We start from the raw sequence: 14605 nt of genomic DNA on the forward strand, positions 1-14605 counted from the left end.
TCAGAGTCTCATAATAGCAGAACTGATCAAGAAGGAAGTAGTGAGCTTGAAGACAGGCTATTTGAAAATATAGAGAGGATAAAAAAAGGAATAAGAAAAAATGAAGCATGCCTATCAGAAAACAGCTTCAAAGGGGCAAATCTAAGAGTTAATAGCTTTAAAGAAGAGGTAGATAAAAAGAGAAGGGTAGGAAGTTTATTCAAAAGAATAATCAGAAAACTTCCCCAACCTTGAGAAAGATATCAAATTCAAGTAAAAGAAGCTTATATAACAGCAAGCAGAAAGAAGCTTACCTCTGGGCATTTAATAATCTGAAGGTCAAGAATAAAGAAAGGATTCTAAAAGCAGCAAGAGAAAAGAAATAACACACAATGGTGCTTCAATACATCTGGCAGCAGACATTTCAGTGGAAACCTTACAGGCCACAAGAGTGGCATGATGTATTCAAAGTGCTGAAAGAAAAACACTTTTACTCTAGAATAATATATCTAGTGAAAATATCCTTTAAGCATGAAGGAGATAAAAAGACTTTCCCAGTCAAACAAACGCTAAAGGATTTCATCAACACCGGACCTGTCCTAAAAGAAATGCTAAAGGGAGCTCTATAGTCTGAAAGAAAAAAAGGATGTTCATGAGCAAGAAGAAACCATCTGAAGATACAAATCTCACTGGTAATAGTAAGCACACAGAAAAACACAGAATAGTATTACATTGTAATTGGAGTGTATAAATATACCAAGTAGAAAGTCTAAATAATGAACCAATGAATAATAACTACAAAAACTTTTCCAGACATAGATAGTACAATAAGATAAAGTGAAACCCCATCTCTACTAAAAAATACAAAAAATTAGCCAGGCGAGGTGGCGGGCGCCTGTAGTCCCAGCTACTACTCAGGAGGATGAGGCAGGAGAATGGCGTAAACCCGGGAGGCGGAGCTTGCAGTGAGCTGAGATCCGGCCACTGCACTCCAGCCTGGGCGACAGAGCCAGACTCTGTCTCAAAAAAAAAAAAAAAAAAAAAAAAAAAAAAAAAGATAAGAAAAACAACAAAAAGCGTAAAACTAGAGAGACAAAGTTATAGTATAGTTTTTATTAGGTTCCTTTTTGTTTATGCAATCAGTGAGAAGTGTAGTTTCCATTAGTTTTACATAACAGGTTATAAGATTGTGTTGGCAAGCTTTATAATAACCTCAAACTGAAACAAATACAATGGGTACACAAAACATAAAAAGCAAGAAATTAAATCATACCACCAGAGAAAACCACCTTCACTACAAGGAAGACAAGGAAGGGAAAAAAGGAAGAGAAGTCTGCAAAACAACCAGAAAGCAAATAACAAAATTGCAGCAGTAAGTCTGTACTTATCAATAATAACATTAAATGTAAATGTACTAAACTCTCCAATTAAAAGAAATAAAGTGGCTGAATGAATTTAAAAAGAAGATCTAATGATCTGTTGCTTATAAGAAACACACTTCACTTATAAAGATACACATAAACTGAAAATAAAGAGATGAAAACAGATATTCCAAGGCAGTGGAAACAAAACAGAGCAGGAGTAGCTACCTTAATCAGACAAAATAGATTTTAAGAAAAAAATTGTAAGAAGAGACAAAGACGGTCATTATATAGTGATAAAGGAGTCAATCCAGTAAGAGGATATAATGATTGTAAATAAATATGCACTGTATTAGTCTGTTTTCACACCGCTATAAAGAACTACCCAAGACTGGGTAATTTATAAAGGAAAGAGGTTTAATTGACTCGCAAATTGACATGGTTGGGAGATCTCAGGAAACTTACAATTATGGTCGAAGGGGAAACTGGCACCTTCTTCACAAGTCGGCAGGAAAGAGAAGAGTGAAGGAGGAATTTCCAAACACTGATAAAATCATCAGATTTCATGAGAACTCACTCACTATTATGAGAACAGCATGGAAGAAACTGTCCCCCAAGGATCCAATCACTTGCTTCCCTTGACACATGGGGATTATAGGTCCCTCCCTCAACATGTGGGGATTACAATTCAAGATGAGATTTGGATGGGGACACAGAGCCAAACCATATCATGCATCCAACACTGAAGCAACCAAATATATAAGGAAAATATTATGAGAACTAAAGAGAGAGATAGACTCCAATACAATAATAGCTAGAGACACCAAAATATCCCACTTCCAGCATTGGACAGATCTCATAGACAAAGAAAATCAAAACAGAAATAGCAGACTTCATCTGTACTACAGAACAGTGGATCTAAAGATATTTACAGAACTTTTTTTTTTTTTTTTTGAGATAGAGTCTTGCTCTGTCACCCAGGCTAGAGTGCAGTAGCATGATTTTGGCTCACCGCAACTTCCATCTTCCAGGTTCAAGCAATACTCCTACTTCAGCCTCCTGAGTAGGCGGGATTACAGGAGCATGCCACCACACCTGGCTAATTTTTGTATTTTTTGTAGGGACAGAATTTCGCCATGTTGGCCAGGCTGGTCTCAAACTCCTGACCTCAGGTGATCCACCTGCACCAGCTTCCCAAAGTGCTAGGATTACAGGCGTGAGCTACCACGCCCGGCCAGATATTTACAGAATATTTCATCCAACGGCTGCAGAATATACATTCTTCTCCTCAGCACATGGGTCATTCTCAAGAACAGACCATATGTTAGTTCACAAAACAAGTCTTAAAACATTCAAAAAAACCTGAAATATCAAGCATCTTCTCTGACCACAATGAAATATAACTACAAATTAATAATAACAGGAATATTAAAAACCATACAAATATATTGAAATTAAACAATATGTTCCTGAATCACCAGTGTAATGATGAAGAAATAAAGAATTGAAAAATTTCTTCAAACAAATGATAATAAAAACACAACATACTAAAACATACAGGATACAATGAAAGCAGTATTAAGAAGGGAATTTATAGCTATAAATAACCGCATCAAAAAAAAAAGAAAAACTTCAAATAAACAACCTAATAACGCACCTTAAAGAACTAGAAAAGTAAGAGCAAAACTGAACTCAAAATTAGTAGAAGAAAAGAAATACTAAAGTTCAGAGAAGAAATAAATGAATTTGAAATGAAGAAAACAATACAGAAGAGCAATGAAACGAACAGTTGGCTTCTTGAAAAGATAAACAAAATTGAAAACCTTTTAATGAGACTAAGAAAAAGAGAAGATCCAAATAAATGAAATCAGGTATGAAAAGGGAGACATTACAACTGATACTGTAGAAATTCAAAGGATCATTAGTGGCTACTATGAGCAACTAAATGTCAATAAATTTTGAAAATCTAGAAGAAATGGATCAATTCCTAGACACATAAACCTACCGAGATTGAATCATTAAGAAATCTAAAACCTGAACAGACCAGTAACAAGTGACAAGAGTGAAGCCTTAATAAAAAGTCTCACAATAAAGAAAAGCGTGGGGCCAGATGGCTTCACTGAATTCTAACAAAAATTTTAAGAACTAATACCAATCATATCCTAAGTATTCTAAAAAATAGAGAGGAGGGAAGAATTCTACACACATTCTACAAGGCCAATAGATTACCCTGATACCAAAACCAAAGACATATTTAAAAAAGAAAACTACAGGCTAATTTCACTGGTGAATATTGATGCAAAAATCCTCAAGAAAATACTAGCAAACTTAATTTAAAAATACATTAAAAAGGTCATTAATCATGACCAAGTAGGATTTATCCTAGGGATGCAAGGATGGTTCAATATATGTAAATCAATCAATATGATACATGGTATCAACAGAATGAAGGATAAAAAAATGATCATTTCAATTGATGCTGAAAAGTATCACATAAAGTACAACATCCCTTCATGATAAAAACCCTCAAAAAAAACCTGATACAGATGGAATATGCCTTAACATAATAAGCCATATATGACAGACCCACAACCAGTATCATACTGAATGGAGAAAACTGAAAGCCTTTCCTCTAAGATCTGAAACATGACAAGAACGCCTACTTTCACCACTATTATTCAACATAGTACTGGAAGCCTTAGCTAGAGTAATCCAACAAGAGAAGCAGATAAAGAGCATTTAAATTGGAAAGGAGTAAGTCAAACTATCTTTATTTGCAGACGATATTATCTTATTTTTAGAAAAACCTAGAGTCCACCAAAAAACTATTAGAACTGATAAAAAAAAATTCAGTAAAGTTGCAGTATACAAAAACCAACATACAAAAAAGAGTAGTGGCCGGGAATGATGGCTCATGTCTGTAATCCCAGCACTTTGTGAAGATAAGGAGATGGACTATTTGAGCCCAGGAGTTCGAGACCAGCTGGGCAACATGGTAAAACCCTGCCTCTATAAAAAATACAAAAATTAGCCGGACCTGGTGGCACATGCCTGTAGTGCCAGCTACTCAGGAGGTGGGCAGACTGATTGAGCCAAGAAGTTTAAGGCTACAGTGAACCATGACTGTGTCACTGTATCCCAGCCTGGGTGACAGAGTGAGATCCCATCTCAAGCAATCAGTCAATATCAGTATCATATCTATGTGCCAACAGTGAACAATCTGAACATGCATTCAAAAAAGTAACCCATTTACAACAGAAACATATAAAATTAAATACCTAGAAATAAATTTAACGAAAGTAGTGAAAGTCCATCTCCTGTTTAATCGATACGGGGGCTACACACCCCACATTACCTTCTTTTCAAGGGTCTGTTTCCCTTGCCCCAATAACTGTTGTGGGTATTGACAGCCAAGCTTCAAAACCCCTTAAAACTCCCCACTCTGGTGCCAACTTGAACAACATTCTTTTAAGCATTCTTTTTTAGTTATCCCCACCTGCCCAGTTCCCTTATTAGGCCAAGATATTTTAACCAAATTATCTGCTTCCCTGACTATTCCTGGAGTACAGCCATATCTCATCGCTACCCTTCTTCCCAACCCAGAGCCTCCTTTGCGTCTTCCTCTCATATCCCCCCACCTTAACCCACAATCCCTCAGACCAACCAGCCCAAGGAACATCTCACCAATTTTAAATTGGGTAAGCGGCCTCTCTTTTTACTCTCTTCTCCAACCTCTCTCACTATCCCTCGACCTCTTTCTCCTTATATCAACTCTACTCCCCCCATATTTGGACCTCTCACAACACAAACTACTATTCCTGTGGCCGCTCCTTTATGCATCTCTCAGCAAAAACGCACTGGAATTCCCCTAGGTAACCTTTCACCTTCTCGATGTTCCTTTACTCTTCATATCCAAAGCCCAACTACATACATCACTGAAACAATTGGAGCCTTCCAGCTCCGTATTACAGACAAGCCCTCTGTGAATACTGGCAAACTTAAAAACATTAGCAGTAATTATTGCTTAGGAAGACACTTACCCTGTATTTCACTCCATCCTTGGCTACCTTCCCCTTGCTCTTCAGACTCTCCTCCAAGGTCCTCTTCTTGTTTACTTATACCCAGTCCCGAAAATAACAGTGAAAGGTTGCTCATAGATACTCAACATTTTCTCATACACCATGAAAATCGAACCTCCCCCTCTACAGTTACCTCATCAGTCCCCATTACAACCTCTGACAGTTGCCGCCCTAGCTGGATCCCTAGGTGTCTGGGTACAAGACTCCCCCTTTCAGCACTCCCTTTCATCTTTTTACTTTGCATCTCCAGTTTTGCCTCGCACAAGGTCTCTTCTTCCTCTGTGGATCCTCCACCTACATGTGTCTACCTCCTAATTGGACAGGCACATGCACACTAGGTTTCCTAACTCCCAAAATCCATTTTGCAAATGGGACCGAAGAGCTCCCTGTTCCCCTCATGACACCGACACGACAAAAAAGAGTTATTCCACTAATTCCCTTGCTTGTCGGTTTAGGACTTTCTGCCTCCACTATTGCTCTCGGTGCTGGAAGAGCAGGCATTTCAACCTCTGTCACAACCTTCCGTAGCCTTTCTAATGACTTCTCTGCTAGCATTACAGACATATCACAAACTTTATCAGTCCTCCAGGCCCAAGGTGACTCTTTAGCTGCAGGTGTCCTCCAAAACCACCAAGGCCTTGACTTACTCACTGCTGAAATAGGAGGACTCTGTATATTCTTAAATGAAGAGTGTTGTTTTTACCTAAATCAATCTGGCCTGGTGTATGACAACATAAAAAACTCAAGGATAGAGCCCAAAAACCTGCCAACCAAACAAGTAATTATGCTGAACTCCCCTGGGGACTCTCTAATTGGATGTCCTGGGTCCTCCCAATTCTTAGTCCTTTAATAACTATTTTTCTACTTCTTTTATTCGGACCTTCTATCTTCTGTTTAGTTTCTCAATTTATCCAAAACTGTACCCAGGCCATCACCAATCATTCTATATGACAAATGTTTCTTCTAATAACCCCACAATATCACCCCTGACCACAAAAATGTTCCTTCAGCTTCATCTCTCCCACTCTAGGTTCCCATGCCACTCCTAATCCCACTCAAAGAAGCCCTGAGAAACATCGCCCATTATCTCTCCATGCCACCCCCCCAAAAAAAATTTTCTTTGCTGCCCCAACACTTCAATACTATTTTATGTTATTTTTCTTATTAATATAAGAAGCCAGGAATGTCAGGCCTCTGAGCCCAAGCGGAGCCATCGCATCCCCTGTGACCTGCACATATGTATGTGCCCAGATGGCCTGAAGTAACTGAAGAATCACAAAAGAAGCGAAAATGGCCTGTTCCTGCCTTAACTGATGACATTTCACCACAAAAGAAGTGAAAATGGCCGATCCTTGCCTTAAGTGATGACATTACCTTGTGAAATTCCTTTTCCTGGCTCATCCTGGCTCAAAAAAGCTCCCCCACTGAGCACCTTGCAACCCCCACTCCTGCCCGCCAGGGAACAACTCCCCTTTGACTGTAATTTTCCTTTACCTACCCAAATCCTATAAAACGGCCCCACCCCTATCTCCCTTCCCTGTCTCTCTTTTTGGACTCAGTCCGTCTGCACCCAGGTGAAATAAACAGCCTTGTTGTTCACACAAAGCCTGTTTGGTGGTCTCTTCACACAGACATGAGTGACAGTTTATATTTTATCTTATTTGCTTTAATAAAATTTTGTAGCTTCATTCCAAAGAGCATGTGTACTTTTCTTGCAGAATTTGGCCCAAAACATTGTTTTTGTCATATCTATGAACACACTGTATTTCTGATGTCCATTCTTAGCTGATTACTGACTTTCAAAGAAAAGCTATTAATTTTTTGCATAACTCTCTCATATCTAATAATCTCACCAAATTATTTTATTAACTCTGGTAGAAAAATGTTCAAGATCCAGGTATACCTCAGGACACAGGTATTACATTTTCCTAGACCACAGCATTAGAAATTTGAAACTAATCTTATTTCTTTCTTTAATAGTATTTATATTAGCTATATCTTACACTTGCAAGAACATCAAAAAATATGTTAACAACACTGATAATAGGTATCACTCACTTTTCCTGATTTTAAAAGAGATGACTTTAATCATTTAAAATATTTAATAGTCTTTACCATATTTGTATTGTTTTCTTTTTTTTTTTTTTTTTTTTTTTTTGAGATGGAGTCTTGCTCTGTCGCCCAGGCTGGAGTGCAGTGGCCGGATCTCAGCTCACTGCAAGCTCCGCCTCCCGGGTTCATGCCATTCTCCTGCCTCAGCCTCCCGAGTAGCTGGGACTACAGGCGCCCGCCACCTCGCCTGGCTATTTTTTTTGTAGTTTTATTAGAGACGGGGTTTCACTGTGTTAGCCAGGATGGTCTCGATCTTCTGACCTCGTGATCCGCCCGTCTCGGCCTCCCAAAGTGCTGGGATTACAGGCTTGAGCCACCGCGCCCGGCCTGTTTTCTTATATAAATCTTTTTCTCTGAGTTTTAATAGGGCTGGCAGCTAAAAATCATCATATGCTCTTTTTCTACCTTTACTGATATCTTCATGTTTTTTCTATTTTTAATTTGTTTATGTAATTTATTTTGCAGGTAGATATCCCAAAATAAACATTTTATAATTCCAGTAAAAGTTTTCAGTCATCATACTATATAATTCATTCTTTATATTGATGAATTATGTTATTTAAAGTTAAGTTTAAATATTGTACTTATATTCTTAAGCGAAATTGGTCTTCTAGAGTTTTATTTTTCTAGAATAATTTTCAGATCTGCTGGTTGTATAAAATTCACTTGGAAGATTTTTCATCTTTTCTAATGTACCAGAAAAATGTCAGCAACATATGAGTTTATCTGTTCTTGATATGTTAGAAGCCATACAGTGCTTTTAAATATTTTTCCAATTCTATAGCAAATGTACTAATTGTCAAATTTTCTAGTTTACCTTAGGTGAATTTGGGTCATTTTTATAGCTACAAAACCATTAATTTCCTGTAGAAATTTATATTTCTTATACATGTTCAGGCACAACTACTGAGATAAGCAATGATCCCGGGATGGGTTTATCACTTAGTCCTCTCCTATGATAATCCAAGGAGAGAGGTGTATGCTCCCTCATTTCCTCAGCTACAAATAATATTATGCTCCAAACCCTAAAGACAGAGAAATTTCACACCTGTGTGTTCAGCTCCTCTCGAGAAACCTGGATGATCTTACCTTTGCCATAGAGATTTTCATTTCTGGCTAATTAGCTCTGTTTTGCCCAGAAAGGGAGAACTCCTTCACCAGTTTTCTTTATAGGAAAACCATCAGAGTCAAGACTCACCTCTGATTATTAACATTAGATCAGCCAAACAAGAAGCTTCTCTGATCAAGCTTCTCTGGTAGCTCAACTGCAATTGAGACCAGAGGCTAAAGAGACACGTACTATCTCCCAGAACCCCCACGACTCTCCCATAAACCTAGATTTTAATTTTTTGATGACATATAGTATGTCTCTTTGGACCTGCCATTTTACCGGGACAATTTGCCATGATTATCATTAAAAAACGGTAATTTCCACACACCAACCACATGTGTAACCTACCTCAAATTCCGCATGTCTGTGAATATCTTCTGCTCTCTGCCTGCTCAGGATAAATTCAGCTTCATTTGCTACTCTTACTAGATGATCTTTCATTGTCTGGCTAAGCAATCTGTAAAAAAATGAATGTTATCAAATAAATATATGTATTCACACACAACATAAATGATTATTCACTGCTTACTGTGGAGAGGAAGGAATCCTTACTTTCTTCTTTTGACATCATACACAATGAGGTACCATTATTTCACACTAAATAACTGAGGAATGTAACAACAGCAAAAGCTTACCCTTCTGGCAATAGCAGATTGGCTTCTATCAGACTAGCCATGTAAAAAAAGCAACTAAAAATACTAGATTAAAGTTGTGTTTTAATCTTTTAAAATGCATTGGAAAGTTACCAAGGCAACCAAAATTAACCAGGGAAGATCACAGAGAAGAAAGCATACAAAAGACAATCAGTTTGACTTTTTACATTAAAGCATTTGCTATTCCCAAGTGAGAACAGAGGAGCTACATAGACCTGTCACTAGTCTCACAAAGATAAACAGAAAAAAACTGAGATTCGCAGTCTGTCAACGTGGGGGAGTCTTGGTAGACTACCCAAGAGTTACAACAGGTATCAGGCATACCCCAGAAAGCAAGAAATAGACCAGGCCTCAAAACACTGAAACAGACCTTCAGAGAACATCTGGTGATTGGTATTTAGGTTAACTGGCAGCCAAAAAGCTAAGCAAAGCTTTCAGGGTGGGGAGAAAAAAATCAGAAATACCAATGCAGGAGAGCCATGGTAAAACCCCAGGTTTTCAGAGGACCTCAGAAGGGCTACACACTAGGAGAAGGCAAAACAGGCCAAACTCTCACACGAACTTTAAAAAAAAAAAAAAAAAAAAAAAAAACCAACCCTTCAGTCAGCTCAGACCCTAAATTAATACAATCAGCTATTAGTCTAACTGCTAATCAGAAACCAAAAGGAAGTCCTTTCTAAAGGAAGATAATATCATAGAGGCTTAAATTTACCCTTGCAATTTTAAAATACAATTTTCAGCATTCAGTCACCAATTAACAGGCACAAGAGACAATATCATACAAATGAAAACTAAATAGAAACTGGCTCACATCTGGACACTGAAATGAACGTAGTTAATATGTTTAGAACTCATTGTGTAATAGAGAATTCCAGTAAAGAATGAAAACTATAAAAGTGCTGAAAAAATAAATAAATATAAAAATAGATTTACTGGGTTATTAAGCTCAGCCAAAAAAGGAAAAATTAAGTGAAAGATAGGTCAATGACAACTAGACTGACACATAGTAAGAAAACTTACTGAAAATTGAACAAAATAAATAATATACATACAGGACACGGTAAAAGGATCTAATATAAGTGTATCTATAGTATAAGAAAGAGTAGACACATAATTAGAAAAAAGCAGTATTTGAAGAGATAATGGCCAAGATTTTTCAAAATTGGGAAAAAACACTGAGCGATTATGTTGATGGAGCGCTACAAAACCCAAGCAGGGTTTTTAAGGATACCCCGCTTAGAAAGAAATAGTAAAACTATCAAAGAAAAAAACTCTTAATAGCAGACAGGGGGAGAGGCCTTCAAAAGAGCAACAATAAGCCTAATGGAAGCCAGATAAGAATGCAATGACCTATTTCAAATACTAAACAAAAATACTACCTAAAAGGCCAGGCCAGTGGCTCACACCTGTAATCCCAGCACTTTGGGAGGCCCAGGCGAGAGGATCACATGAGGCCAGTAGTTCAAGACTAGCCTTGGCAATGTAGTGAGATTCCATCTCTACCAAAAAAGTATTTTTTAATTAGCTCGGCATGCTGGTACATGCCTATGGTTCCAGCTACTCAGGAGCCTGAGGCAGAAGGATCACTTGAGTCAATGAGTTTCAAGTTATAGCGAGCTATGATCCCACCACAGCACTCCAGCCTGAGTAACAGAGAGAGATCTTGTCTCAAAACAAACAAACCAACCACCTAAGAATTCTATCCTCTTCAAGATCAGCCTAGCTGACATAGAGAAACCCTGTTTCTACTAAAAATACAAAAATTAGCCAGGCATGATGGCAGGTGCCTGTAATCCCAGATACTAGGGAGGCTGAGGTGGAAGAAAGGCTTGAACTTGGGTGGCAAAGCTTGCAGTGAGCCGAGATCGCGTCATCGCACTGCAGCCTGGGCGACAGAGCGAGATTCCGACTCAAAAAAAAGAAAGAAAGAAAGAAAGAAAAGAATTCCATCCTCAAAAAGTATCCTTCAATAATGAGATTTAAAGGGTCCAGAATATACCACTGTCGGAAAAAAAAGAGTCTTTTTCTGAACTTCCTTTATATGCCTAGACAGAGAAGCTCCCAAAAGAATTCAGCTTTCATCAATCCCTTCCCAGGGAGTTTTGCAACCAAGGAAGATTGACTATTATCAGTGAAGATGACAAGTCAGTACCAGGATAAGAAATTATCTAAATAGACATTGTTACAAAACTGTAATATCACTTAACTATTCTCCTAAGGGCCCACTTACTGTTCGCAAAATCATTAGCTTCCCCAAATGTGTGCTTCACTACCTCACTTTTACCCTATTAAAATGGTATGTATATAACCCCAAATTCTACCCCTTCCTCGAGTCACATTTTTCTGTGAATTCTTTTTTTTTTTTTTTTTTGAGATGAAGTTTTGCTCTGTCGCCCAGGCTGGAGTACAATGGCACGACCTCGGCTCACTGCAACCTCCACCTCCTGGGTTCAAGCAATTCTCCCACCTCAGCCTCCCAAGTAGCTGAGATTACAGGCACCCATCACCATGCCCGGCTAATTTTTGTATTTTTAGTAGAGACGAGGTTTCACCATGTTAGCCAGGGTGGTCTTGAACTCCTGACCTCAGGTGACCCACCCGCCTTGGCCTCCCAAAGTGCTGGGATTACAGGCGTGAGCCAAAGCAGCCGGCTGAATTCTGATATACTTATTTATGACTAAAAATACGTCTTTTTTCTTGCTAATCTGTGTTTGTCTGTTTAATTCACAGGTCCCCAAACAACAAACCTAAGAGGTTAGAGGAAAACTTTTCCTCATCACTAAAAGCAAAATAAGAACATTCCATGACAAATAAAATAGGGAGAATTTGTCACCAGCCAACCAACATTCTTCACAAGGATGAAAAATAATATAAGATTGATACAAGTCAAGGAAAACAATTGGAGCAATGAAAATGACAAATTTGGGTAAATCTAAAAGAATACTGAATATCTGCAATAATTATGTAACTTCTAGAATTAAAAAATACTGCAATCTAAAATATATAACCACAGCATACAAGGCAAGAGAAATCAAATGAATTACTGTTGTAAGTTTCTTGTATCGTACATAGATTGGCAAAAGAATCAGTTTATGTAAGATGTTAATTATAATATTCATACTAGAATCTCTGGGTAACCACTAAAGGTATTTAAAATAATATACAACCATCAAGTTAATGGGGAAAAAATTAAGGAACAAATACTTAGCTCAAAAGAAGGGGAAAAAAAAAAGAAACACAAGATATGGAGCAAATATAAAGGACATAAATAATAAGATGATAAATTTTAACCTAAACATATCAGAAATACATAGAAAGTAAACATTTAGTCGTAAAATTATTGTCAAATCAAGTTTTTTAAGTATATGATGCTTGTAAGTGACATGATTTCAATATAAGGTTGAACAAAGATTTAAAAGCATAGTTTCAGAAAACATGAACAATTTTTAAAAGCTATAAGAAAGGTAATAAACTTCTATTAGTATGAGAAGCAAACAGAAATAACAAGATAAACCTGTTAAATTAATAAGAAGATAAATGAACTACAGACACAGAAATTTAGTATTTTGAGATTCTAAATTTGTATGCTCCTAAGAATATGGCCTACTACCAGATATAGAATATAAAAAGTTATAGAATACTTTTTAACCTGACCTGACTGACAGATCGAGAACATTATACCCAGTAAGTGAATAATAAATATTATTTTCAGGTAAACATGGAATATATACAAAAAATAGGCAAAATGTGGGGTCATAAAGCAATTTGTAGTGAATTTCAAGTGATGAAATCATACTGAGTATGTTCTTTGATACATTTCAATTAAACTAGAAATAACAGGATACAGATCACTCTGCAAGAAGCTCTAAGCTGACCACCAATTTTCCTAACCTCCTGTTATCCACAGCATTATGTAATCTTCTCCTTTACAGTGTAGGAAGGAGATGGGACTTGCCTGTAAGCAAGAAAATATGGCAACAATGAAGGAATAACACTTCAATAATTACATTAAACAAGACGGTAACTTGCATCTTGCTAGCAGACTCTATTGACACTCTCCCTTAATGGCTAAGCTAAAGAAACCTGCCATGTTATGAGCTGCCCTGTGTAGAGGACTCCACGGCAAAGAGCTGAGTAGAGCCCCAGACAACAGCTCACAAGGAATTCAGATTCTCAGTCTAACAACTCAAAATGAACTGAATTCTGCCAACAGTCACATGATCATGGAAGCAGATCCTTTCCTAGTCAAGCCTCAAATAAAACTGCAACTCTGGCCAACACCTTAACTGCAGCCTTGTAAGTGAACCTGAAGGAGAGGCCCAGCTAAGCCATGCCTAGATTCCTGACCAAAAAAAATTGAGATAATAAATGTATGTTTCTTTAAGGCTAAGTTGTGATAATATTATTAACACAGCAGTCACTAAGTAATATCATTTCATGTCTAAAAATTAAAGAATGCAACTCTGAAAAAAACTCACACATAAAAGAATATATCAAAATGGAAATTAGGAAATGCTTGCAATAAAACATAGTAAAAACAATGTGCCAAAATCTGTGGATTTAGATAAACCTTAAACCAATGCTTAGAGGGAAACTGATATACTGAATAAAAACACTAAAGAAGAAAAAAAATTGTCAAAATAAATTATGCAAGTATTGAACTGAAGAAATCAGAAAAAGAATAGCCAGTGAACACTGAAAGTAAACTAAGGATAAGAACAGAAATTAAATAGAAAATAAAAATACACTTTAGAAGATAAAGTTAAAAGTTATTTGAAATACTGAAACAATCCCAAAGAAATATGTAAACAATTAAAATTAATAATTGAATTTAGAAAGGTCATTGGGTTTAAGGCAAATACACAAAAATCAACTAGATTCTTTTTATAGGTTACTAACAACATAAAAACGATTTTTAAATACTATTTTGAAAAGCATTCAAAACCATCAAAATATGTAGGAAAAGGAAACAAAAATGTGCTAGAATTCTGCATGTCAAACAGAAAGGATGGTAAAAGAAGTTAAAAAAAAATTAAAGAAAAAAGTATACTATGTTCATGAAAGGGAAAGGCCTGTATTATAAAGATATCAATTCTCCACAAAGCTATTTATAGATGCAGTCCAATCAAAATCCCAGTAGGTCTTTCTGCCTAATCTGATGAGTTCAAATTTAATTCTAAAAGCCATAGAAAATGTAAACAAACAAGAATACGTGAGACATTCTTGAAGAGGGGAACAGAGATGATAATCATGATAATGATATTAAAAGACTTAAAAGTAAGATGGTCTTTTCCAAAAACTAGTCTTAGA

The 14605-nt window shown here is 36.9% G+C and overlaps 1 protein-coding gene across 4 annotated transcripts in view; it reads right to left on the reverse strand.

The window, feature by feature from the left end:
* LRBA (LPS responsive beige-like anchor protein) overlaps positions 1-14605 on the reverse strand; it is a 764757-nt gene that overhangs the window by 471706 nt on the left and 278446 nt on the right. For all 4 annotated transcript variants that reach the window (XM_007999974.3, XM_007999973.3, XM_007999976.3 and 1 more), the window contains one exon: positions 8991-9099. In XM_007999974.3, the coding sequence (XP_007998165.2) occupies positions 8991-9099 (109 nt within the window). The remainder of the gene's footprint in view (positions 1-8990; positions 9100-14605) is intronic.

This window comes from Chlorocebus sabaeus, chromosome 7 (assembly GCF_047675955.1).
Source record: "Chlorocebus sabaeus isolate Y175 chromosome 7, mChlSab1.0.hap1, whole genome shotgun sequence".
Lineage (NCBI taxonomy): Eukaryota > Metazoa > Chordata > Mammalia > Primates > Cercopithecidae > Chlorocebus > Chlorocebus sabaeus.